Source organism: Aethina tumida, chromosome 3, assembly GCF_024364675.1.
Source record: "Aethina tumida isolate Nest 87 chromosome 3, icAetTumi1.1, whole genome shotgun sequence".
Classification (NCBI taxonomy): domain Eukaryota; kingdom Metazoa; phylum Arthropoda; class Insecta; order Coleoptera; family Nitidulidae; genus Aethina; species Aethina tumida.
In genome coordinates, this window is record NC_065437.1 from 21,443,433 (window position 1) to 21,471,327 (window position 27,895).

The 27,895-nt window shown below is 29.8% G+C and overlaps 4 protein-coding genes across 9 annotated transcripts; all 4 read right to left on the minus strand.

Moving 5' to 3' along the window:
• Window positions 1–1,780: 1,780 nt before the first annotated feature.
• On the minus strand, window positions 1,781–20,491 carry LOC109599482 (protein unc-13 homolog 4B). Of its 6 annotated transcripts, XM_049964316.1 has the most exons (12): window positions 20,228–20,491; window positions 18,617–18,757; window positions 8,059–8,329; window positions 5,191–5,534; window positions 4,923–5,130; window positions 4,692–4,871; window positions 3,492–4,640; window positions 3,110–3,433; window positions 2,848–3,057; window positions 2,362–2,789; window positions 2,113–2,306; window positions 1,781–2,051 (listed from the first exon to the last, which is right to left on the minus strand). In XM_049964316.1, the coding sequence occupies exons 1-12, from the start codon at window positions 20,440–20,442 to the stop codon at window positions 1,960–1,962; spliced, it is 3,756 nt and encodes a 1,251-aa protein (XP_049820273.1). In that variant the 5' UTR covers window positions 20,443–20,491; the 3' UTR covers window positions 1,781–1,959. The 6 variants fall into 6 exon arrangements, with proteins under 6 accessions (XP_049820273.1, XP_049820274.1, XP_019871044.2 ...); XM_049964317.1 differs by lacking the exons at window positions 18,617–18,757; window positions 20,228–20,491 and adding an exon at window positions 16,867–16,985; XM_020015485.2 differs by lacking the exons at window positions 18,617–18,757; window positions 20,228–20,491 and adding an exon at window positions 16,249–16,405.
• LOC109599483 (succinate-semialdehyde dehydrogenase, mitochondrial) lies at window positions 9,321–11,307 on the minus strand. Its single transcript, XM_020015486.2, has one exon. The coding sequence runs from the start codon at window positions 11,180–11,182 to the stop codon at window positions 9,671–9,673; it is 1,512 nt and encodes a 503-aa protein (XP_019871045.2). The 5' UTR covers window positions 11,183–11,307; the 3' UTR covers window positions 9,321–9,670.
• A 1,272-nt stretch (window positions 20,492–21,763) lies between the features above and the next one.
• On the minus strand, window positions 21,764–24,726 carry LOC109599448 (SWI/SNF-related matrix-associated actin-dependent regulator of chromatin subfamily E member 1). Its single transcript, XM_020015454.2, has 5 exons — window positions 24,521–24,726; window positions 24,271–24,447; window positions 23,383–24,217; window positions 23,076–23,331; window positions 21,764–22,945 (listed from the first exon to the last, which is right to left on the minus strand). Exons 2-5 carry the CDS (start codon window positions 24,384–24,386, stop codon window positions 22,698–22,700), a joined length of 1,455 nt encoding a protein of 484 aa, XP_019871013.1. The 5' UTR covers window positions 24,387–24,447; window positions 24,521–24,726; the 3' UTR covers window positions 21,764–22,697.
• Window positions 24,727–25,319: 593 nt separating this feature from the next.
• Window positions 25,320–27,792, minus strand: LOC109599445 (docking protein 2). Its single transcript, XM_020015451.2, has 3 exons — window positions 27,347–27,792; window positions 26,716–27,293; window positions 25,320–26,605 (listed from the first exon to the last, which is right to left on the minus strand). The coding sequence occupies exons 1-3, from the start codon at window positions 27,404–27,406 to the stop codon at window positions 25,834–25,836; spliced, it is 1,410 nt and encodes a 469-aa protein (XP_019871010.1). The 5' UTR covers window positions 27,407–27,792; the 3' UTR covers window positions 25,320–25,833.
• Between the last annotated feature and the right edge of the window lie 103 nt (window positions 27,793–27,895).

A 27,895-nucleotide genomic window follows, 5' to 3' on the forward strand; every position in this document is an offset into this window, starting at 1 on the left:
AGTAAGTCTAAAATTAAAAAATATTCTGTTTATTTTTCTTATCATACCTGCATTTAATTAATATACATAAATATCAAACTTATAATTATAATTACATAATAAAAATAATTAATACTATATATAATGTGGTTTATATTCTTATCTATTAAGAGGTGCATAAATAAACAAATAAAACATTTAAATCAAGTTATGCAAATTAAATTAATTAATCCTCCTTTTTTAGTCTGTCTGACTGTAAAAGCTTAGAAATTACTTTGAGGATTATGTTCATGTTTTCACTAACAAGCAAAATGAACCACTTGGAAGTTTCCAATATATAGTTTATAAATATTACGTATAAACTATCTAAAATATAATAATGTTTGTCCATAATATTCTTAATCCTTATACGTATCTCTTGCTACTACCTGTGTGAACCGGGGTGTGTATATATATTTATATATTATAAGATAAATAAGTATTCAGTGCTAATAACTCTTGTTACAAATAATAATTATAGATATTATCTTTGTTAATTTGTGGAGTCAATTGGACCTGTAGCACGAGTTAGTTATACAAAGCTTCCAATTAGATCTTTTTGGCTACAGACAGTTAAAGAGATCTAAAGACACTGCTATAAAATCTTTTGAGTATTTGTTGAATTTGTAAGTTGGCGTTTATTGGTAATATTTTCTATAGTCCCGCTAGCAATAGTGGATATAATCTTCAGAGGTCTGATCTAGTTTGTGTTTCTTTGACATCTGATTGATAACTGAATGATAACTTAGACAACTGAAATCTTCTGTAACTGATTACTTCTTACCTTCAAAAGCATTTCTCTTAGTTGTTAAATAACAAAATGATTAATTTTAATTTATTCACAATTTCAAAAATGAAATTCTAATATATGTATGTTCACACCTAGTATGTGGTTATTATTCGCTTAGCGGTTTGCCCCATTAAATGTATCGCATGTATTCAATTATGTATTTAATTATTAATTAAAGACAAAACAATACTCAGATATGAATTATGTGATTGATGACCATAAAAAACCATTTTTGTATGCATCAGTGTAGTTACGTTTGAGAACAGAGATCGGCGTTCTGTTTCTCGACTTTCACTCAAGTACACGTTTCATTTTATTTGTAATGAAGAGTGAACATTTGTTCGTGACCTTGATATTAATTTATTGGCACGTAACATTATGTATGTGCTAAATTAACTACTCTCAATTTCACATAATTTACGTTTAAACATGTCCGAGTAATTACTGTTATTAGATGTAATTTTTACTTGTAAATTTCACACGGTAAATTTTCATATTAGGAATTGATAATTATTGTAATTAACATTAACTTTTAAAGTAAGTAGATACTTTTTATTCATAATTATTCATTAAAATTAAAGTTGAAATTATATTTATAGTATTAAAATTATAATTAATTGTTCTAAAAATATTTTGAAACAAATAAATATAAATATATATTTGTTTAGGTAATATTTTAACGATTTATCTTTAATACATACAAGAAAAATAAAATATTTTTAATTACTTAAAATAGGAAATTAAAAACCAGTTTTCAATATGTTAGAAATTATAAAATTATAATAAAATACACATTTCAATGCTCTATTACCTGTTTTTTTTTTAAATGTAAATAGGTGTAACAAATTTTACTTATTAACATTTCTAATATTCTTCCAAGCATTTCGACCATTTATGAGTTTGCGAAAGTCTTTTAAGATGTTGCTCCTATATAATTAATTTTTAAAATAAAGGTCACAATACATACAATAATTTTAACAACTAAAAAAAATATTTATTTTAAAATATTACATAATATTGTTTATTTTAAAATGTATAAATAAGTTATACTGATTAATACGATATTTAAATAAGCACTAACAATAAGTAACTAAAATACGTATTAAAAATATTGCATTTTATAGAATATTTATTAAATGTGTAACAGTAGTCTATACTCCCATTCTTTGCTTATATTTTCTCAAGAATTCTTTGGCTAATTTATCACCCTGTCTGTGTTCCAGTGCTCTAACACCATCAGTAGCTAGAATATATAAATTATTGTTTTAATATATTTTAAATATTAAATATTCTTAAGTGTTTACCTAAACTGGTGGGTCTTCCAAGCTTTAAATGTACTTGAGGTAGTTCGTTTAAAGGCTTGTTGGTTTCAGGAATATCCTTAAAACTTAAGAAAGCCTCTCCTACATATTGATTATTATATCCCAACAAATCTTTGTCTTTAACACTGAATAATATTAAACCATCTTTTATTGCCTTTTGTTCATGTGTAATATTTCTGAAATAAAATCATATGCATATTGAATTGCCAATACAACTGTGACGTGACTTACATTACAAACGTCTCATCGTATAATGGAAATTGGGTTTTATTATGTGTCTTCGTTTTCGGCTTCTCGATTCCAATGAATTTGTGCTCGGGTAAAACATGGATCCTTACAAAAGAATCACAAGACCCGTTCGAATCCATGGCAATTAAATTTCTTGCATTCATAATTTCGACTTTCAGTGCGCTTCCTTCGAATTTAACTCTGACAGATATTTCCCCGAACGGTGAGTCTTTCATTGCTGAAAATTCATTGGCCAGATCCTTTTGGACTTCGTGAATCAAATCGTTGGTCTCCAAGCCATTTATTTTAAGAATTTTTTCAATTCTGCTTAAGCCGTCACAATTGGAACTGTCGTTTGGATTCTTAAACGAGCCGAGCATCAAGTTTAAGGTTTTATGCAGATTTTCGAAGAATGAGGGAGGCCTTCGCTTCTGCGAATTAAAACAAAATTAACGCTCTAGTGTCTAATTCTATTATGGGGAGACTTACGTCTAAGTTAGTTTGAACTATGTCGCTTAAAGTAGCGCCCAACCTATCCCAAACTATATTTAAAGTTCGGTTAAAGTTCTCCTCGTTGAGCTCCCTGTGTAATGTACCTAAATTATTATCCACGTACATCATAAGTCGGTCTATGCTGTTACTGTCTTGATTACAAAGTTCTGCACCTTCTATTAGCAATCTCTTCATTGATGGCACCATCTAGAAATAAACATTTAATAAAATGTATACTTATTGCATGTAATGTTCTTACCTTATCCACAACAATTTCAAGTAATTCTATAATTTTGTTCTTTACGGTATCGATAGCATTTGCTATAACATTGTCCAAAGTATGTTGACATCTCTGGGCGTCTAAGGGACTTTTCAAATCAGAGATTTTTTGTATCACCTCTTTCATACCCAGGTCTTGGGTGAACGGTTCTAAAGTTTCTCTTACATAATCTATGTTATTAATAGCAAGACACCATTCATTGGTAACTTCGAACTTCTTTTCGTAAATATTCTCTTGGTCTCCCAATCCATCTACTTTCTGTGACATCTGATCCGCATAAAACACAGAACAACGACAGATGTCCTAGAAATATTAATCGTCATAAGAAACATGTTAATAAACATAACAATAAAATACTTACATCAATAATTTTGGCTATGAAGGTGTAAGAGCTCTCTACATCAGGCCAATTTAATTGTTGCCAGAAGACTTTAACCTGATAGAAAATAGTAAGTGCATCCACTGCCGAGGAACTATATTTAACCGTGCTGTCAACTTGCGTCAACTTATCCAACTCAACAGCTTTCTCGATTCTCTGCAGTGCTTTGTATACAGCGATATCAAGCCACTGGGCAACTCCACCGTGGAACCACTGATGAAAATTCTTGATATGAAAGTTATCACAGTCTGCAGGACACAATCCAGTGCCCAATATAACGAATCTTTGCACCGCTAAGTACAGTTCAAATAACGTAGTTCCTTCTGATAAAGGATCTTTTGTGCTACCCTCCGGCGTGATGAGGGTGCTCGTGTTACCATTATACGTCAGTCTTTTTAAATTTTTACAAATGTCCACAACTTCTGGTTCGCACAAGGTGGAGATTTTAGCTTGGTAAAATATATACAAGGCCTTGGCATATTGAAAATTAACAGTCTCTTGAAACAATTTATCATAGTATTCAATTGATTTTTGAATATCTGATTTTACAAGCTGTATTATTTGAATTAAGTACGTAAGTCTTCCCACGTCGCTGGTGTCAGAAGTGTTTAATGATTCTGACAGACAATTCAACGAGTCGGAAGCACCTTTCACCACGGCATCATTTAGAATACCAATAATATCACAATTTGGACCGTCACCACTGTAGGTTGCCCATTTGTATATGTTGGACGGAAAGAGATCGAGTGAAGGTAAAGGTTCTAGCATCGAAATGTAATTAATAATTTTTAAAACTTCGGTGACCTGCTTCATTATAGTCTTTTCGTTGTTGTTCTTTGTTCTGATCTTGCGGATGACGCTGAAGCAAGACGGTAATAGTTTCTTGGTAGCGTCCCAGAAAAGCTTTACATCTTCGAAGCAAACGGCACCGTTTTGTAAAGGCTTGATAATAGATGACAACAATTTTGAGAACAATGCAAAACTAAGTGCGTGACTTTGATGGATGTTGGCGAACACTGAATACTGACATAATGCAACTTCTGTAGGCGTTAAACCAGATTGTGCTATGTGTTGTGTTAAAAGACAATCTCCATGTGGGCTGAACGTACCACACCACCAAAATGGAGCCACCTTCAATAGATTTGTTATTAGAAACAAGTAATGGTTTACAAATCTGTTTACCTTAGACGTTTCCAATTCATGCAGCAGGATTAATCGTAACAGGTGTCGATGTTCCTGTTCCGCAACCTGGTTGTTTTTCTCTGAACTGAATGAAATTCTGACTTTAAGTACTCCCTGTCTATTTATTTTGTTCTTCTTATCTAAACTGTACCACATGGTCATACCTGAGGCTGGGATGGTCTAAAATTTAATGTTTAATTAATGAAATTTAAACTAAAACTTTCAACATACTTTCAAAGGCACTTTTGCGATTCCTATTAGTTCATTTTCGTGTTGGCCAGTTGTAGCAGTCACGGCAATCTCCTTCACCAGTTTTCTCATTCCTTTTACACCTTTTACTTCAAACAGTTTTCCCAGTTTTTCTTTCACAGATTCGGCAGGATCAAAGTCCCAAACTTCTAATACTAATGTGTCTTCTTGCGAGTTGTCATTTAAGGGCCTAACAGAAAATAATTTCAAGAAATTCTAAATATGTTTACTAAATTATATTAGTACTCACAATGCAAAATGTTCTTCCCACACCGGATTTAATGTGGTCTGTTTAACTGAGGTGTTATATCTGTGCGCGTTGTTGGATGCCAAATATAATGTGACATAGGGATCGCTCAGTCCATTGGAGTCTTTCGGTCGGAGGTCTTTCGCCTCGATGATCTCGACGTTGATCATTATTTCGGGCGGCTCTTTTTTCTCCGCCATGTCGAGGAGATGGTTGTGTTTGTCGTTAGACATTTTAAACGCTTCTTGGACGTACGAGTAAAGGGCCGTTTCACCGATTTCATAGCTGACATCGCAACCAACATAATGTCGAATTTGATACAGAACTTCAACATATAATTCTTCGATCTGAAATTAAATATACTTCTTGAAAAGTGATATTTGCATTTTTTCTAGATCAACGAAAATTTTTAAATTTTTTTTTGTGTATGTATGTGTGAATCATGCATGTTTCTAATGTTAGGTGTAAAGTTAAAAATATTTTTCCGCTTTTAACTTTATTTTTTAATTTTTATGTTTGAACTCATCAATCTTCAGTCGAAACTGATATGTATATATATTTATATTTCTTTTTATAGATTTAATATACTTTCAATATATAAAATACATAAAATTCAACTTATAATTATATAAAGTTATGGTGATGCATCAAACAGTTTTAAGAGAACATCATTTAATATATTATAATTACCTAGATGTAGGTATTACGCATATAAGCAGACGGCTGTTAATAGGTAACCATAAAATTGCATTTAAAGACAATGCATAGTTGAAACATTTCACCGTCTACACACAGTTTTTATAACTTATTTTTGTAAAGACAGCGATATAATGTTTACAATAATATTCTCGTTAATTTTCTATCGACTTTACAAATTTTATTTTTTTTACAATGCATATTATTTACTTCTAATTATTAGTGATTTGCTGAATAAATTAGTATTTAAGTTGTACACCATTACTTTTTAATATAAAACAGTAAAATATAAGGTATACTAAAAGTATCGATTTGAACAGACATTGCACTGCAACGAATATTGATTGTACCTCGAGATTACATGACAATGTTAATTTTTATTTGGACCAGGTACAAAATCTCTTGACACTAAACTTCATTTTATTTATACAATAATGTAGCAACTCACTGTCATGGACGCCAAATACATGCTGGTCTGTCTTTGCATCTCATCTTTCTTGACACCCCTGAAATAATTCCGAGGAATCGATTTCTTCCGCAAAACCACCTTAGGACGGTTCACATCACCGTTAAGGTTACACTCCGACACACACCCACGCATCATTTTTTTACATTTAATTATGACAATGTTTACTAACTAAATCGAAAATTAAATTAAAACGGACATTGTAAATCAACGATCGAACGAGCCCGTAACAATTTAAAAACGCGCTGTTTTTGTATCGGGGTAGGTAGAACTACTGGCCGTCTATGTGCCAAATCTATTTTTGAATGTTGCGTGGTTTGTCGACGATATAGGTTCCCTAATAATTTTGCACCGCTTGAAATATGACTGATGAGGCTCGGAAGGAATGATAACACTGAAAGCAGTATTAATAACGTATTAATTAACTTGATTCTGATATCAACGGAGAAATATGCGTTGCTAAAAGTAGCTTTAAGTGGGTGCTTTGCAGTCTCTTTTCAGAACATAAGCATAACTCGGATATACCAAAAACTGAAAGTTACGATTAAGATTTTCAATAAGTACCTTCATTTTTAATTAACAGTTCTTCTGTTTTTCACAGAATATTTAAAACTCAATTATTAACTGAAAAATCACCCCCTAACTACAAAATTACTAACTAAACTTCTCTTAGGACTTAGATCTTTGTATGGAATTAGAAAATATTAATGAAAAAACTGAAACGAAGGGATGCATTCACCATAATTCAAAAACTAAGATTTACTTAGATGAAATAATATATTGTTAATCAATTCCCCAAAGTGCGTAATGAACAAACCATCAATATTTTTAACTTTGTTTATTTTTATTAATGTGCTCTAAAAACATGTGGCCTTGATGAAAAAAACCAATTAACTTTTGCGAAACTTTAAGTAAGCAAGCTACTACATAAAGTATATATAGCTAATTATAATTGTACATTTTTGTATTAAAACTTGAAGTTTAGTTGAAATTTATTCATATTTCAAAGACCGTTGACCCGTATTGCATTACATAATTCCAGTGGGTAGTTTTGCTTTATATTCTAATTTTACATCATTTTATTTTGTGTGTAACCGTCAACTTGTATTATGCTTTCAAGACTTTCTATATATAGACGAAGTTAATATTAACACACCTGTAAAGATCAACTAAAAATATATCTAAATACTATAGAGAGCGAATAGCTATGAACTGTGGTAATGGACTATTAGATTGAAATGTTTTTTTTTTTGTTAGAGTACTCTTTAGTTTATTTAACTTCTATCAAGAAGAAATATACATTCATTTCATTTATATTCTTATTTTACACAACTATTGAGATACCTTCAGTTAATTTCATCAGAAGGTTACTCGAATCGTACCCTATATTTATGTTACAACTGCTAAATACATAACATCTAACATTCGTACATACCTACGTTAGTTAATCTGTAACTATAAATACCCTTTAATCATGCATTAGAGGAAAACATATGTTAAGTAGTTGGTTGATAATTTCATCAGTCTAAAAATAACTTATCTAAAGGGGTCAATGTGAACAAACAAAAATATGTGCAAGAAAAAATGCCGTTCCAAATTTTTTTGGCACACATTTACGTTATAAATTTATCCACAAAACTGGATGTAGACGGATGTGCATATTTTAAAAGTAAGAATGGAACAGGTCTTTTTTTTAACTCATTACTTACATTCAATGCTGTTGAGAAAAAATCATCCTTATCCTTGGCGACAACCTCGGAATCGGAACCCAAACTGCCCTCACTTTCTGAATCACTATCGCTGACGGTGGGAAGCGGTTCTTCTTCCTCGTCTTCCTGCACCTTTTTCGAAGGTAATATTTCGGCAGCTTGTTGTGCTACCTTCTGTTTTTCGATTAGTTCTTGTGTTTCCACTTGTTCGGCCTGTTCGCGGAACAGCGAGCCGAACTTCTCGAAGAAGCCGCCATCGACTTGTTGGATTCTGAAGATAAAATATTCATATTTGAAGAAATGACATAATTTTTTGATAAATATTTTAAAACGGTTGACTACAATTAATTAAATTATTAACTAATTAGCATTTTTTTATTTAGCATGTAAAAGTTGATGAAAAATGCAGTCAAAGATATTCTTCAGTTAAATGATAATAAAGGTGTTCTACTTCTTTATGACAATGCAAGATTGCATGTAGTATTTGTAACACACAGGAAGTTTCAGAATGTTAAATGGGAAGTTTTTCATCAACCAGCATAAAATGTGTGGCTGTTATTTAATTTTGTTGTTATTATCCAATTTTTTAGGAGGAAGTCAAAACTGAGGTTAATCTTTCCTTATAAAACAATACAAATATTTGATACCTGATATGATACTAACAATGGAAATGTAATTTGTATGTCTTCACTGAAAATTATATAACTAACGACTTCTGGGTTATATCTTATCCTAATTAGATACAAATTAGTTTATTTAATAAAGTAAGGGGTTTATAAGTAATATTCTCGCCTCAAATATGCCAAGAGTCGAAAATATAATGCGATGAAAAATTGCAAAATCTCATTCCAGTTCATTGTACATTTGTCTCTTTTTTCTTCATTTAAACTTCTGTTAATTATTTGGTATATGGATGACAAGAGATGGGGATAACTTGACAAATGACACAATTTGGTACTGTCAACCATGAATGGAAATTGAAATGTTTTGCTTAAGTAAATTGAACTTATACCGCGTCAATTTCATTAACGTTTTGATAGAAAAATTTGTTTCTTGAGTTGACTTTTTTATAAAAAAAGGTAAAAAAGGATATTAAACGGTTTTTTCGGAGTTATTTAAAATATTTATGATTCATTTTCAGTGACTATAAAAAAGAGATTCCTCAAACCTTAAAACATTTAAGAAATTTAATTCGTAAGTATTCATTAATAATTTTCATCTAAACTGAATCTAGGATAATGATGGAATAATAAAATACTTAGTAACATGCTATGCATATATTTATTTTCTCTGTGCTTAACAATTTATAATACGTTATGATATAATAATGGAAGACATTGTTGGAAGACAATTTTATTCTAACACATCACGTCCGAATAACTGACCTTCTAAATGGGAATGTTAAATAGCTTCATAACACTATTTGGACTAAAATTACAAACACGTTTTAAAATTCACTGCTTTATAAGCAAATTAACATAATGTCAATAAAAACAAGTCCTAAGCCTAAATATACACAACAATATATGTAGGAACTTTAAACAAATTTTAGGAAAAATGATAAAAAGTTTTCAATTTAATATCCACTTTTTTGAATTTAAACAATTTTTGATCAATTTAAATTACCTATGCAAGTGTACTTTACATAAGTATAATCTTCAGTGCCTAAATGAGATCCTTCTCTGCCAATTCCAGATTCTTTGACACCTCCAAATGGAGCTTCTGTAGTTGATATCATACCTTCATTTACTCCAACCATGCCCACTTCCATTAAATTGCTAACTCTAAATATTTGTGAAATATCTTGGGAGTAGAAGTATCCAGCAAGACCCCTGTCTGTGCTATTAGCAATTTTCAAGCTTTCTTCTTCAGTTTTAAATTTAATAATGGTCACAACTGGTCCAAAAACTTCATCATTATAAAGTAACATGTTTTCTTTAATGTTACTGATTACAGTGGGCTCATAAAATAAAGCACCTAAGTGATTTGCATGTTTACCACCTACCACAACTGAAGCCCCTTTTGAAACTGCATCCTCCACAAAACCATTGACTTTTTCAAGTTGTGGTTCATTTATTAAGGGACCCAAATTAACATCAGGGTTAGTACCATTACCAACTTTTAACTTTTTAATTTCCTTAATTAATTTATCCACAAACTCATCATGAATATCTTCTTGAATTAAAAATCTATTAGCAGCCACACAGGCTTGACCACAGTTTCTAAATTTAGCATTTAATGCACCTTCAACAGCTTTATCTATGTTTGCTGAGTTATATACTATAAATGGGGCATTTCCCCCCAATTCCAAACCAATTCTTTTAATACCAATTGCACACTGTTGGTATAAAATTTTTCCAACCTGTGTAGACCCAGTAAATGATATTCCTGCAACCTTTGGACTTTCACATAGTAATTTTCCAACCTCAGGTGCTTTATCCCTGCTACTGGTAACAACATTTATAACCCCTTTTGGAATACCTGCCTCCTCAGCCAGTTTTGCAATTGCAAGAGCTGTAAAAGGTGTATCTTCTGCTGGTTTAATAACACAAGTGCAACCAACAGACAATGCAGCTGAGGCTTTTCTGGTTATCATTGCATGTGGAAAATTCCAAGGAGTTATCAGTCCAACCACTCCAATTGGATGATGTTCTACCAAAATTTTTTTGGAACGTACTGGACTTGGTACAATATCACCTCTTAAATTCCTGGATTGCTGAGAAAACCATTCTACAAATGAATTACCATAAACAACCTCACCCACAGATTCAGATATAGGCTTTCCCGCCTCAGCCGTGATAATTTCGGCAATTTCTTTCTGATGTTCAACCATCAAATCATACCAACGTCTTAACAACTGAGATCTTTCCTTGGCTGTTGTAGTTTTCCACTTGTTAAATGCTTCGGCTGCTGAGTCAATAGCTAATTGTACATCTTTAACAGACATGTCAGGCACTCTTCCAACCACCGACAAGTCGGCTGGATTCTTAACTTCAAAGTATTCATTGGATGTGGAATCTACCCATTCTCCATTAACGTAGGCTTTACTGTTTAGTAAATGCATTTGCCGAAATAGGTTATAATTTAATCGATATTTTAAAATATGCTTTGGTACTTGAAACATTTTACGTCTTTGTACACACCTTCAATAAACTAAACAACACTTCAGATATGATTATTTTAAACCACTTACGACTAATAATACTCTATTATTTAATAAAATTTAATAAGACAGACGTCAAACACAGAGATTGCGTATTTATGTAAACACACGTAATCCGGGTTGCAGAGTACATGTCTTATATCATAGATTAATCTGTGATTAAATGAATACTTACATGGTGACATGTGTATCTGTACCATATCTACAGTGTGACAAAAAATCGTAAAAATTAAATTTTATGAGGGTGTCCCGCTTTCACTTGTACCTCACTGTATATTTTGATTAAATTTCTCTCCAGTGTAAAAGATAAATGTAAAGAAAGAGACTTTGATATTTAAATTAGTCCTGAAAATATTATTCAAGAGAAGTATGTATGGTAAGAACCATACAATTGAACGCCTAAAATAAATGAGAAAATGAAATAAATAAATCAATGTAAAAATTATTAACAACTTTCTGGTCTAGTAAATAAAGTAAAAAAAATATAAATAACCGTTTATAAATAGCTCATTGATTAATATAAAAAGGAGCGATGAATCATTTTCGACCAAGAAACGATAAATAAAACATCATTATATTTTAAATAAATACACACATACATTCGTCTCCATCTCATGTTTAATGTAATTAAAAAAACCAACACAAACCATTTTATAATTATAATGACATAGGAGCCTTCAAACATTCTTATTTAATTAATTAATTGCGCATATTTACACCTACTTCTAGCTAATATAAAAGATAGTGGATAGTGATAGAACAATAGTTCAATTTTTGTTACAATAAAAATTATATATCGAAAAAATCTTATTAAATTAAAATTGTTGGACAATATTTATAAAAATACAAAAATACACTACACAAATATTAATTTGAATATAAAAATAATTATTATTATATGCTTTATTTTATGTATTTTTGTTATTTGATAAGCGGTACTACAACAATTTTCTAATTCCACATATACATATACACATACATACGTAGATCTCAAATATATACATAGTGGCTCATTTGAAAGTGGCACACCATCAAAAAATTTGTATTTTAACAAAAAAAATGTTCAATGGTAAAGCATGAAAATGTGTATTTATAGACAAAATGTCATTGTATTGTAAAATTAAAAACCAGTGTAGTTAGGTTTTTTATAAAAAAATTGCCAGTATGATTCCTTCAATTTTCATTCCTAAAAAATCACCCTATAGGTCTTGGTTTTAAACCCATTTTGTGTATAAGTACATATTTTCACAGTATACAATTGAAAAAAGAGTTTGTTAAATCCAGACAAAAAATTTGTCAGTGTCATATACAGTATGTCCCACTTTCAAGTGGTTCACACTGTATATAATAAGTGAGTTTTATTTATGAATATTATGTATTAAATAATAGTCTCTTTTATGATTATAGGATGTTTTTATTGTGAAATATTTATTTTTTGTTTAATGAAAAATATTTGTTAGAATATTACACCCTTTTATTCAATGATGTTATTATTGATACTAGTTAATTTGTGTTAAATTTCAAAAAAAGAAAACAACTATGCTACTCAATTATCGAGAAGCTACAAATTAAAATAGTGCAAAAAATAAACTAAAATCTAAATGTTTATTTTATTTTAAAATTTTCCCAATACACATCTGCAAGATGACTGGGGAGTATATTAAGGTATGATCTTTTTAATATGGAAACATATCTGTAACTTTTTTATTTAATGTATAAAGGAACAATTTTTATTATAAATCTTTCGAGATATTATTCATTATATTTCCAACTTTCCATACATAATAATTACTACATTATTCAATATATCGAGTTTTAACACTTTGAGAAAATATTTATTCAATTCGTCATGTACTCTTACTCATCTTTGTATTACGAAGCGATTGAAGATACCACATAAATGTCAAATTTAGAAAAATCCCCTCTTACATTAGATTACTATTATTTAAAAAAGCAAGATAAAAAAAAATTTAAACTTATATCACGTTCTCTAAAAGTAATTTTAGGCGATTACCTCATCGTTTTCTTTTAACAAACCTCGAAAGTAAACAAAAAACAGCAAGCTTATGTCTAACCCAATTACTAAATTAATTAAAACATCTCTTTGGCAACATAAATAAAAATTAATAATAATATTATTATGCGTGATAATAAAATAATTTTACTGGTTGATTTGGGTCGGTTCTACCACATAGAACCATTAGGATGTAGCGAACTACCTTGAATTGGTGTCAGTCAACTATTAATTGTGAATAATAATCAAATTTATATATAAACTCACGTTAACTCGTGTTCCGTATGAGAATGGTCCACAGATTTCTGAGTGTTTAATTTGTTATAAATATGTTTCCAGAAGAGTTCCTCTTGTTCCAATTCCATATTTAAGACACTTCCAACTCACTTCACGAAATCGACACAATGCGGCACCGTTAAACTTAAATTAACAACATACAAACAAACCACGACTGAATCATCTAACCTATTCTGAGTTCTGAGCGAAAGAACTGTGACTTCTGACCTTGTTGGCGCTATTTCATTTGTAATGCATTTCGGTTCAGACTTAAGTTTCCTGTGCGTGGGATGAATTCATGTGGCTTATATGGAAACTGGAATAGGTTATGACGAGTAATTTGCGCCGGTATTGTAATTAATGTACGCTGCTCGATGCAAAAACAGAACCAGTTATGAAACGCAACAAAATGGGATTACTAGAAAATAAAATTTTTCTTTTACATTAAATATGGAAAAAATTCTTTGAAATGTTTGTATTTTTTTTTACTTTTTGATTTTTTAAATGGATTAATATTATTAATAAGCAAACATATTATTTAATTTAAATTAATCAATAGTTTTACAATTATTATTATTAGTCTTACAATTATTAAAATAAAAAAATAAGTTTGTAAAGACTATTATTATTACAATTATATAAAAAAAAAAATAAAAAAAAATGATAATATATTTTTCTTTATTTTTTTTAATTCACAAGTCAGAGCGATAAAAAGTACCCACAATTCTCAAATATAAAAAATAATGGTTCATGTATTGTTTAAATTATAGAGGTACTTTTTAATATAACCTGAAACCTTGAACAGAGATTATTCATCGCTCAATAAATTATTTGCAATAAAGAATTTATATTGTGTTCCAATATTACTACATCATTTTAGATTGAAACAATTCGCATATCCTTCACTGAATATAAGTACTCCGAACTCGCTAATACAGTCATTATCGGACAAAAGTGTCTTCATAACAAAATAGGTGGTACTAACAAATTTTAAGTTAAGTTACTAACTATGGTAATCATCACTGAAAGAAGTAAGCCATATTTACGAGTATATGGTAGAGTGTAATTTGTCCATGACACAGACAAACTAACCGTAGATCCTTCATAACAGGTTAATCACCAATAATCAACATTATGTTTAATATTAATTAGTATTTTTCTATTTCTCTAGTGTGGAATCTTCAATTAAGCTGATTGTCTCAGATTGGTTATGGTAGTAATTACATAGTTCTCAGTGAATTTAACATTGTTATTAGATATAACTTTCATTAGAAGCTCTCAATGTAAGCACCAGAAAATGGTGAAGCATATTTTACTAGCTTAACATATGATGAAATTATTGTTCCTCCATATCCATTTTTGCAATTACAAAAATCAATGAGTTTATAGCCTCTCAGATTAATTTATATTTATCTATAAACTAGATACCAAATATTGAAGATCTCTGGGAAAGGGATCTAGGTACTGATCAATGAACAATCAGATTGAGGATTCAGGAATGATAGCATTAAACTAGAAAAGCGTTCGTGCAGTTCGTTCACGCTGAATCCCCACTGTAGCAGGGATTCCCTAGATAATTAAGAAATACCGCAAATGATGCGTCATTGGTGCAGCATAAGACGATAGTAATTTTCTCAAGTAGGAATCGTTCACCTAACTGATAATGAAACTAAATATGGGAAATAGCTTATTTCTTACCTCAACTTCATGAATGTTTCTTTTGATCAAAGAGAAAAGTAATGTCAGAGTTAAACCATGCACGGAAGTGACACAATGGTTCTATTTTTCAACCTTGACCACACTCAAAGGACTTGCGTTTTATGTCGATCGATATATGTAATTCCTAATAAGACACAACAATCGTATTTGCCTCAATAAAAAGTATTTATTTACCCAGTATTAGGAATGATTTTCTATTTTTCCTATAATGTTTCTAAAAAGTTTCCAGAGTAACTAACATCCGGTCTGGGTATAATTATTTAAAAAACTGAAGGTTACTGTTAACGATTTTATGAAGCGTAAATCAAGTTTATATAAACTTAAGATGTTATATATTTAAACAATATTACCGCAACTGTCACCAATTTGATGTCCAAAATGTTTAATTACGTGAGAATGGTTAACCCAACCCACACCGACATCCTGAATATTGACAACGGAAATCCAGCCCAAGGCTGTATCTCGACTATTTATAATTTTCACAACAAAACTGCAACGTATAATTTTTCCAGTCATGCGGATACAATAATAAATAATTGTATAAATTTACCTATATACATATCATCTGTATTTCTCGTTAAATTATATTCATTACATTAAAATTTTATAATTGTTATAAATTATTTAGAAATAGAATCGTAGTAACCGACTAATAAGTAAATATTTCAAGTTTAAGTAAACTTTGTATGTCATTAAGTAAATTATATTTTGGAATTTACTGTTAAGAAAAAAGGAATGATTAAATTGACAAATATGTACTTTAACACATACATTTTTTTAATACAATTATAATTTATATAAAAATATTCTTTTCTTATATATTTATTGACCTCCCATTTTAAATGCCAAAGTTAATTAATATACATATTTTTACAATTAATAATATCAAATTTAAAAAATTTAAATATTATTTAAACGTCTATTGTTTTACGAAATAATCAATATTATTGTATTGACTTCAAATGGAAACCACCACGCCTCCAAACCACCCACATAACCTAAGAACTATGCTACTAACCCGTTATCGGTTACATCCTGCGTTTTTTGATCTTTAAGCTTGATGGAAAACATTCTCCACATATTTTCTTCACGAGACTCTTCCATTTTTTCTATTTAAACACTCACGTTAAATAAGAATACAAAAGTAACAACGACCGAACACATTTGCTATTTATACATTTCAAAACAAAACTGAAACGCGACTGAAGTCAGTGGTTCAAAAACACAGAGTTATAAAGATCATGCAGTTTTATTGCCAAAATGTGTTTTTAGTGATATGAAAACTTAAACAAATAACTGGTTCATAAATATGCATTCGAGATAACTGCAGAGAGTCATGTTTGAAATTAATATCAGGGTTATTTTTGGATGGTTTTCCATAATGATGATTATTTTATGAATGCATTTAACATGAACCAACAGAACATTGTTATATTGTATTGTAAAATACAGCTAAATAAGAAGCAATATATATGGAAGCAAAGAACAATTTTTTAAATACTGGCTACATGCCTACAAATTTTTAATATTAATTGTGGGCCTTTAAAGACACTAATTTTTCACCTTCACAAAAAATATAACTGATTTCTACCACAGTTCTCTTAAAAATCAAAATAATGCAGAATTAATATCTGACCTTTTGGTAGAATGTTCCAAGGAGTTTTGTCTCTGTAACTTCCCATATAAACTTGTCCTTTTCCAATTCTGATTATCTACACTTTTCTTCTTTCTCCAATTCATAATTATAACACGACACACAAATTTTATTCACCAACTAAAACTCTTTGACTGTCCGTATAAGTATTCGTCGCGGTATTCCCTGGTTGCTATTATGCGGGACTCATGAATCGGTTAAAAGTGAGAATTCCCCGTTAAGTATACAATATACATACTACCGACGAGATAATTATTTTAGGATAATTAATAGCCTTGGGAGAACAACTCGTCCATTGTTGTGTTTTTCAACATGCGAAATTAGATCTAAAAGAACTTTAGAAAACATATTTAAACAGATACATGTTCCACCCACACACATTACTTATAGATAAATAGTGGCGGTTCGATTGAACCAATTAAAATACTCATATGGAACAAATTCGCCGCAGAAATAAGTAATAATGTTTGATGAGCTGTTCATGTCCATCATTTAATGTATAGACAAAAAATAATTTTGAGTCTCAGGCATTGCAAATAATACGGGTACTTAACTGTTTAAAGATCCACTTTTTTTGAACTTTTTTCGTTTTTCGTATTAAATATTTCAGAACACTGCACATTTTAATGTTGCTCTGGTCACCATTACATATAAATTTGTAATAAACATTAAATCACTTGACCATATATTTTCACTCGAAATTTTATTACGAGCGTTATTATGTAGTCACGGTAATAGTTTCGAACAACGAGCTACCTAGAATTTTTCATCATGTGATTTTTATTCAAAATACGATTTAATCTTACTAATCAAAGGTATATTTAACATTTTTTACAGTTTTAAAATAAATATTATTTGCATAGTTGACTCATCTCCATGTGCCCCAAAAAGATTAATCTCAAACGTTGGAGTTTATATGTAAATGAAACAATTTGTTTAGTTGAAGTGTTAATATAATAATATAAATGTATATTTTATACTATACATGCAATGTAATCAATTACAATTTATTTATTATTATAATTTAATTGACCTTTATAATCAATCATACAAAAAAATTCTATTATTTCTACAAAAATTTTTAAAAATAATACTGTATAATTTAGATGTTTTCCAAGAAAATCCCATGCTTCTTTTAGAAAACCCACAATAACTTACATACTAATTATGTAAACATGATCTGGAAAAACACTTAAACGTACCAAAGCAAAGTTGTGACTCAACAGTCGTCACAAGTGAGTGGATAGGCCATTGTACACAACACCGGAAATTCCCTTAGCCCAACCAACAGGTTAAAATTATCAGCCAACAAATATAAATTTTATTATAAGTGAGATTATTTTTAATTAACGATGTTTAACACTGTTTAAAAAGACAATGTTTCAAAAGAATATTTATTCAGTATGTAAAAGAATTATAGAGAATTACTAAATAATAAATCACGTTTATCAAATTATAAATAATTTATGTTATTTAATTTAATCATTTATTTTTTAATTTCCTTAAAATCAGTTATTACTTAGTATAACATTTTCTAGTTAACTTTCACCCATAAATATGAATCACTTAATATGACCTCAAGATTTACTCTTGGAGAAGGTTGGAGGAACTCAGTAATACCGTATAATGAAACAAATGATTTTAGAGAGCCTAAAGTTTTAACTTGAGGTATGATATATCTATTGGAAAAAATTTAGAACCTACTACATAAACTGGAATGTAAAAAGTTTACCTTATATCGCATACAGGATGAATCCGTCTGTATTTCCAGCGTAGCAACCACGGAATTGATGACTCCTTCGTCTTACTGGGCATAATTAACGGTGTAATTTCCATTTGTTTGGTCTTCTCTTTATTCGAAAATTTGATGTAGCTAAAACAATCGTTTGGTTATTAAGGTAAGACCGGATTTACACTCTATAACAGCATTGAAAAAGTTGCGGCATTTTAAACTTTACATTTGTTTCAACTAGTTGTTGTAGCAAATACCAGAATGAGATCAACATGTGTATTTAAATTATTATCTTACAATTAGGGTGATAACCTAATTATTGCTAGCAATTCATCAATCAGTTGGAACTAATATTTTTAATACTTATATAAACTATATGAATAAAGTTCAATATTCATTTTATTCATATGCCGATAAAAAATAAAATTTATATTTTGGTTGTGTTCAGAATTTATCTCGATAATAGTTGTTCATGCTTGTTACATTTTAATTTCCAAACGTGCCTTCTTAATTCGTATTTTGAACCTACGGCCGAAGGTTTTTGAAAAGTGGGTCGTTGTTTTGAATCAAGGAACTTCTGGAATTAATGAAGACAGTTGTGACAATTAGTTTTTGTTAATTAGGAAGAGGTAAACCAATAAAACCTTCACCTACGAGTTCATCTACTATTCCATCCGCAAAGAACAAATAATGTAACAGATGAACATGAACGGAATACGTAATTATAGTTGAATAAACGATGGCGCTTTGTTATTATGTTTAAATTTTTGAAAATTATTTCCCAAATTGTTAGTTTAAAATTGTCTCATCGTTCATATTTTAATATTGTATTAATGATATATTTTTATTTACAATAAATTTTTAAATATAAATGTATTATAGATCTGACTTATATAATATATTTTATAATTATTTATAATAAATATATAATAATATAATATTTATTAAAAAATAATAAATAGACATTTAAATGTAAATTATAAAATACTCTTATAGAGAATTCTTATATTATTTTTATTTTTTCCAAATCTATGTAATAAAAACTTGTCTATTTTTGAATGTTTATATTACTTTTATATCTATTAAAAATTAATTGTAACATTATTAATAATTTATGACAATTAAATTTCATTTTTATCCAATAAATCTGATCAGATGCTTCTTAGGAAGCTATTCATTATAATAATACATTAGTTTAATTAATTTAGTTCATTTTATAATCTTTTTTAAATTATTTTTTTTTATAGATACACATTTCATAATACGTATATATCAATTATATCATAATTAAATATTCAATATTTAAATTTAATGAAACAAGAACTGCACATGTAAACTATAGTTTTGAATTATGTGATATGCTAGATACATTTTCGTATATTACAATTTCAAATTAAAATTTATATTATTATCCTATTAATGATTGATCTTAACAATACATATTTTTTACAATTATAAAAAATCATGACAAAGTTATTTTACTAAGTTTTAAGTACTCTGTACTCTAACTACGTAGATACACAGTCTTATCAGTTTGATAATATTTAAATGTTAAACAAACAAGTGCCAAATTTTTCATTTTACATGACTAACATCAACAATTCCACATACCTAATAATGGTAAATTTTTGTTTGACATTATTCGCTCGTAGTGGAGGTTTTTCAAAACATTTTCTACTATTCCTTCTAGCACTGGTGGTCCTTTTCCCCGATTTGGTGCGTACCACAGGATGTTTTCTTCTTCTCATTGCGTTCGATCTTTGTAAAAAACACTTGTCACATCCATCCTCTGTGGTCCATGGCAGTTCTAATCCCTTCAGCAACATCTTGAAACAAACACTTAATTCACAATAATGCCACTTTCAAGTGTTCTACGGTAGCATGTTTCAGATTGCGTCAAAAACAACCAAAAGGTTTGTAATAACGCGCGTGTAATGGGTCACTTGCGGGCATATACAATAGCGAATAGTCGGCGGCGAGGGGGGGTTTCCGCTGTATTCTTCGGCGAGGTGCATTTTCAACAATGACTCGTAATGGAAAATAGACCGGCCAACAATGGCGTATGCACATCAAATTGATTTTTTGTGTTTCGTGCCCCGTTTACTTAAATATGTATCGGACGCGAATGGACTATGTGTAATTATTCGATAAATACAAAGGGGACAGTGGTACCGTAATGAAAGAACACTTAAAGTTCTTAAAGTTAACTGTAGCTTATTCATTGGTCTTAGCATTTTTCGAGTAAGGATTATAAAAATGGATTAATTGTTATTTAATTGTTACTTACAATTAGTTTCACATCACATGTATTTTACATCATTTATATAAATATTTGTAATATTACGTGACATTTTAAGATAATATGCATGTTTGTTAATCTAAAAATAGTTCCAAAAATGTATGCAGGTAACACAATGTCTTAGACTTTTTTATTTATGACTTGATTTTAATAAATAATCGCTAAAAAGATGAACAGTAAAGAATGACGGGGGAAAGGCGTACTATGAAATTGTTTTCTTTATTATTCAATAAATTTTTTATATCAATAAATTATGAAAAAAAAAAATATTATAAAGTTATTAATGGGACTTACACATATAATTTTGTTTAATTTAATATTTATTCATTTAAACAATACAAATATTTGTTAAAAATTATTATTTTTTTATTTTTTAATATAAAAACTATATTGAACTTCAGTAGGATTAAAACTAAAAATTAAAGTACAATCAAATAAATAATAATTTTAAAATATTCGCATCACCATTTTCTTATATTATTTTTCTCTTCAAATATTTAATTGTAACTAAATGTTAAAGACATATATCATTAAATTCCTATAAAAAATATATATTTTTCCAGATAGTGATAAATAACTCTTTATTTCTAAAAAAAATTGATGGAATGATCTCATGTTAAACATGCAACAAACGAATTCGACTTCCAATTAAAATTGAACAACAACAATTAAAGTCATTGTAATGTATAAGGCATTTATTTGTTGCAACACAATCCGTGATACATTTCTGTTTTGCGTCAAACATTTAGCAACCTTATATTTGATATTTTCACGTACATAATACTTGTGTGTTTATTATTGTTGATAAAATCATTTACTGGGAATTAGGGTAAAAATTTAAAAACATATTTATAAATTAGTAGGATTTTTATTTCTAAAAATACCAAGGCTCATATATAATTTATCAAAAGAAACAAATAGTTACAAATAATTTCTATAAATTTAATAATTTAACAACAACAGAATAAACTCTACAGATACAAGAAATAATTAAATAATAAACATTCTTAAAAACAAATAAATACTGGCATTCTGCATTAAACATTACTATTTTAAGTTTGGAATGTTACATATGAATGTAGTGTAAACTGACTTCATTTAATTACCATCTGTAGTTTCCATTCTGTAATATACATAAATATAAATTTATTACATTTTCTATAAAAACAAAATTATAAACCTGATCTAGACAAAGTATAAAAATCAAATAACACTGATTTTGTCATTTCAGGTGAAAATTGCCTGATAGAGCTACTATCGAATCTTAAATATTATACCAGTCCTCTGTCTAAAATGGTAATTTTCATATTGGAAACGACAATATTACTTTTAGTAACACAAACTGAATTCACTTTTATGAGTGTGTTGCAGAATTAGGCTGAGTAATATCAATATTAAATTAATAAATAATTTAATTTAAAACGGTTTTAGTTACGTTCTAAAAATTTGTAACAATAAAACGTACAAATTGTGTTAAATTTAAAACCCATGTAATAAATGTCCAATAAATTAATTGAATGAAATACGAAATTAATGTAATATTAAATTTAAAAATTCAGGTAAAAGTTTATTTTTATTTTAAGTCAATTATATAAACTTAATCTAAATAATTGACACAAGGAAGCACACTTCTTTTTCTTGATATTGATAAACAAATTGGACTAGTTAGTAGTAGTCAAAATTCGATCTTCGTTTATTTTATTTGAAGAGATACATTTACAGCACCATTCTGCCACACGCTCGATAAAAAACAAAAAATAAATTAAATACAGCCAAATCATACTATTCAGTTCCATCATACTCAGATGCGGGATCCGAATTGAAATCGGTCACTATGAACAGACTGGGTACCTGCCATAGACGAAACACCTTGTTTTCCATATCGCGCTCCTTCTCCTGTAATGCGGCCAAGTCTCGCTTTAGTTTATTAAACTTTTCAGTCAGCACGAAAACCTGCCGACAATACGCCTGCTGTTTTAACACAGCATCGTTATTAGCTTTCTTCAGGTCATTAATCTCAATATCTCTTTCTGTAACAACATTTATCATATTCAATAAGCATATTGGTCAATTTTTTTATTGAATCTAAATAACATTTAAGAATTAGTATAACCTATAATCTGATATTATAAATTTATTAATTAATTAAATTTTTCTTACGCGCAACCAGATTGATGAGGTTGGTCATTGCATCTTGAATTGTGGCTGGAGCTGCAACTGGATGAACATCCTTTGCAACAATACATTTTGATGATTGACTTGAAATTGCTTCCTGGGAGTGGGATGCAAGTTCTTTTTTGATATCACCTGCAACAGACTGACAGTGTTGCTTGCTTTGCAAATGTTCCCTTTTGTTGTGTAAATTATGAAACCACTGGTCACAAGTTCTGCAATACAGCTCTTCATTATCATCATCCTAAAAAATAATGAATTATAGTTAAAACTTCATTAATAGGAAAACACATACATCAATGTCATCTGTGGCATCCATATCACTTTCTGAAAGTACATTGTTTTGAATTCTTTTCTTCCTTTTCTTGGCCAAATAAGCTCGATAAGCATCAGACTGCCTATACTGTTTCAATTCTTCTCTGTATCGTTTTTTATCCTCTTCAGCCTTATCCAAATATGGTTTCTTTTCAGCAAGAGTTAAACTGGACCACCTGTTTCCAACTATTTTGGTTACCTCATGGAATGGTAGAGAGCTGTCCTTAAATTGTTTCCTTTGCTCATTTAAATAAAGTGTGTATCCTGTACTTGGAGCTTTTGGTGGAAGATTAAGCAATTCCGGTTTTCTTTTCCTACCTTTTGGCCAGCCACCTCTACCTTTTTTAGGTTTTTCCACAGTGATTTTTTCATTAGATACTACTGGCTTTATTATATGCACTGAAGTGCTGGGTTTATTACACAGAGTGGTGGTTTCAATAGTATTATTTATATTTTTCTTGGACTCATCAAGTTTAATATCTAATTTCAAGGAACTCACAATTGTCTTAGGCTTTGTTACAATATTATCAATTTGGCTTTCATAATTAAATAATACTTCTGATTGCAAATCATTTAAATTAGACAGTGCAATAAATTTAGGCTGAATACTGCAAGATGAGGATGTGGTTGTACTTATGTCACTGCATTCACTGGAAAAACCATCACTATCAAAGTTGAACGAGGTTTGAGGTAAAATTCGATCCTTATTCGGGATGCCCTGCTGAGATATCAATTGAGCTGCAAGATTCCTTAAGTCCTCCACTGACAAATTCAAATCCGATGATAATGCATCATTTAAGCTCATACAGACTAACCTGACAAAAATTTTAATTTAATATTAAATTACATTGCTATTTGTGATATTTACCCTTTGTTTGTTTCCACTAGAATCCCATTTCTAAGCAGATTATTGGCTTCATCTGCTGTTTCACAATCCATGCCATCATTTTCGAGCCTTATCACAAAATTACCGGTATTATCCATGATATCAGGACCCCCAAGATATTCATAACAACCATGACGTCGTTTTTATCATAACATGCTGCTAAAATAATTCAGGCAAATAATATTGTAATTTGGCGATCGTATCTCGTCTTCTTCTTGCATTAGCAACTTACCAAAGTGTAAAATCAGTCAAATGTTGCGGAAATCACTAAATGGCCATTTTCAAAATGTAAATTTTAGTAAGTTTTTATGTTTTTAAAATTAATATGGAAACTACAGATCAACAAAAAGGGAAGTAACGTTTTGGCTTTCAATTGAAGAAGAAGATTTGAGGTTATTTACAAAATAAAGATTGGTTATGTTTCTTAACCTAATAAACACGAAGTCAAACCTAATTTTAAAAAAATGTTTCGAAATATACTAAAATTAGAAAAATGTAGCAGATATGTAAATTCAATCGTCAGCCACATAACCAAAGTCTCAAATAAACCTAACTGCTGCAATGTCAATTACTCGTTAGTTCGTAACTGCAGCAATCAAGTACAACTCCAAAATCGATTGGGTTCAATAAACGAAGAAAAACAATCAGTACCTGTGAACAAACTTGAGGGAAAATTATATTTGGCATTTACATGTAAAGTATGCAGTACAAAGAATGCAAAATATATAACAAAAGTCGCTTATCAAAAAGGTGTAGTTATTGTAAAATGTACAGGTTGCAATAATCATCATTTGATAGCTGATAATTTGAATTGGTTTACTGACTTGAATGGCAAAAAAAATATAGAGCAAATATTAGCGGAAAAAGGAGAAACTGTGAAAAAAATTAACATGGGTGATTGTATTGAATCAATTAATAAATAAAATGTGTGTTTATATTTAAAAGAGAAAATTAATCTGTGATGTAATTATATTAAACAGAAAATATACTATTTTATAACTTAAGGCCTTTTATTTCAGATAACAAAGAACCAGATGTGATGTAAATATATTTTTATTTAACTTACATTAAGTAACAAGGCATATTTCGTAAAATACTAAAATAAGCTTATATCTACAAAAGTATAAAAATATTGCCAATTATAAAAGATATCACTGGTAACTAATATCTTACATGGCACAATAATACAGATTCTTTGGCTTACATAATAATATAATACAAAATTAAGTTTATAGCCTATTCATTCAATTTAAAAAACAATTAAAATAAATTGTTGTGTGATGCTTGGCACTAGTAAAATATCACCCACATTCATTACAATTTATGTGCAATGAAAGTATATATATATACAAAGTTATATATTTTAACACTATCTCAAAAAATACAATATTGAAATATAAAAAGCAGTAATTCGATAATCATGTGTATAACTATTTAATATGCAAAAATTTTATTTGAGCAACACTTGAGGTGTTTTGGTCCTACAAAAGCAGTTTAGAACTGCATATTCTCACGTAAACCTCGTCATATTTATAAATATACAGACTAGACTTGTTTAGGCTTACTAATAACCGCGTACGGTTCATCGTTGTGAAATTGGTGATGTACATCTTTCTTATTCGTCTTTTTGGGCACCGGCGTTTGCTTGGGAGGTTCCTTCCTAATCGAGGCATAACCCAAGTGAGAATCATCCGCCAATCTAACACCTTGAAGGCAAGTTTCCACTTCGTCGTACTCGTTGAAACTCGGAGGTTCGATAACTGGTGCTATGGGTGGAGGATTCACTTGTTTGTAACTTGAATTTGTTGCAAGTTTCGTTGTCGAACTGAAGAAATCCAGTGTGTCATAATTGTCGTCTGTGACGGATTTCTGGGTGATTACTGTCGGCGCCAAATTACTGGGTTTGGATTGTTGCAATATTTTCTGCGGTTTTTCTTTGCCCCATGAATCGTTGTATATTTCCTCTGGTTCAGTTGCGGCTTCGCACTCCGTATGATTGATGTCGTCAACACCCATTGTACGCCAAGCGTTATTTCTGTATTCAATTTCATCATATGACGTATTAATGGGTTCATAATCTGGATCTGGTATTGAAGTTGGTTTTGGGGGCATCAACAATTTTCTTGGAGGTTTTGATGGTGTTGGCAATTTTGATTTTATCACAGATTCTAATCTGCTGTCGCTGAACGACGTGAAACCATCGGCAGCCGGTGAAAGGGGGCTTCTAGATCTGGCTTCCATAGATACGCATGGAAATTCCGAATCCACCTCTGCTGAGAGTCTATTTTTCATTGATTTCATTTTTGAACTCACAGATCTGAAAATGTTATGTAAATATTAAAATAAAATCATAACTAAAACTGAAATAAAAGTATAAAGTCAATACACTTCTTATGGAATCTGTACACTGAACAGTTAAACACCTACCTGAAAATTTCATCATGATTAGGGTGATCGATAAGAAATATACCATCTCCAGAACTGCATTTTCTTCCTGCTTCAAATGTAAATTTGCCATTTTTTATACCATACTTCCGTATGTAGTGATAAGGCCATGTAAATAGAGTTTTGCCTGCATAGTTTTTCAGTTGCAATTCCATTGGATTTATTATTAGAGTGAATTGTTTATTATCCAATCCACATGCTACTGAAACTGGGGTGCTTAATATCTTAACAAAATAGATACCATCACCAGAGGAGCAGTACAAATCATTATCTTCTTCAATAGATGTGATTTTTGAAGAATCATCTGGGAATATGACAGACTGTAATGCTTCAATCCAAGAATTTTTATCACTTTCATCTAGGGCTTCAAATTCGTAGACATCCGTTTTAGTTGTTATCCCAAATACGGTTGCTGTTTTGTGTGTAATTTTAATACAATTATTCAATGGTAAAATTTTAGAATCTGATTTGCCAACTGAATCACTGTTCTCGAACACTTCTAATCTGGCAATACCCAATTTGCTAGCTTTATGTAAACAATAAAATTTACGTTGAGGTTTCTAAAACAACAAAGGAAAATATAAAAAAAGAATGGTAATATTTTAAAACTAACCTTTTTCTTATTAGGAGGCAAAATCAAATAGCCACATTTTATTGGATCGTCACTATCCATTTTGTTAAAATTTCACGAGATTAATATCAGTCCGGAATTCATACACAGTTTCCTCGATACAAGGAGTTTTTATCAATCAACATTTATCTACACATTATCCAAACATTTCCGCGAGCTTTGATGCCAAACTGTTTGCAAATATTTAACATTGTTTCACTTTTTTTCTATTGTTTTTACGCTGGTACAAAAGTATTATTGATATATGAGATGAAGTACACGGCAAAATTAAGCAATCATCAAACTAAATCCCTAAGAAACAGCATTCTTCGCATTTTTCACATTTAAGTGATTCATATGATAAATATTTTAAACTTGTTGCTGCGTACGATTGACACATTGTTGCCAGAATTATTGAATATTTGCCATTCAAGATAAAAGAAATATTTTTAAATATATATTAACGGAATTTTCATCCACAAATAATTATTTTTTTTAATAACTGTTTTTAAAATGAAATCTTACGTTATACGTTACAATAATATATTTTTA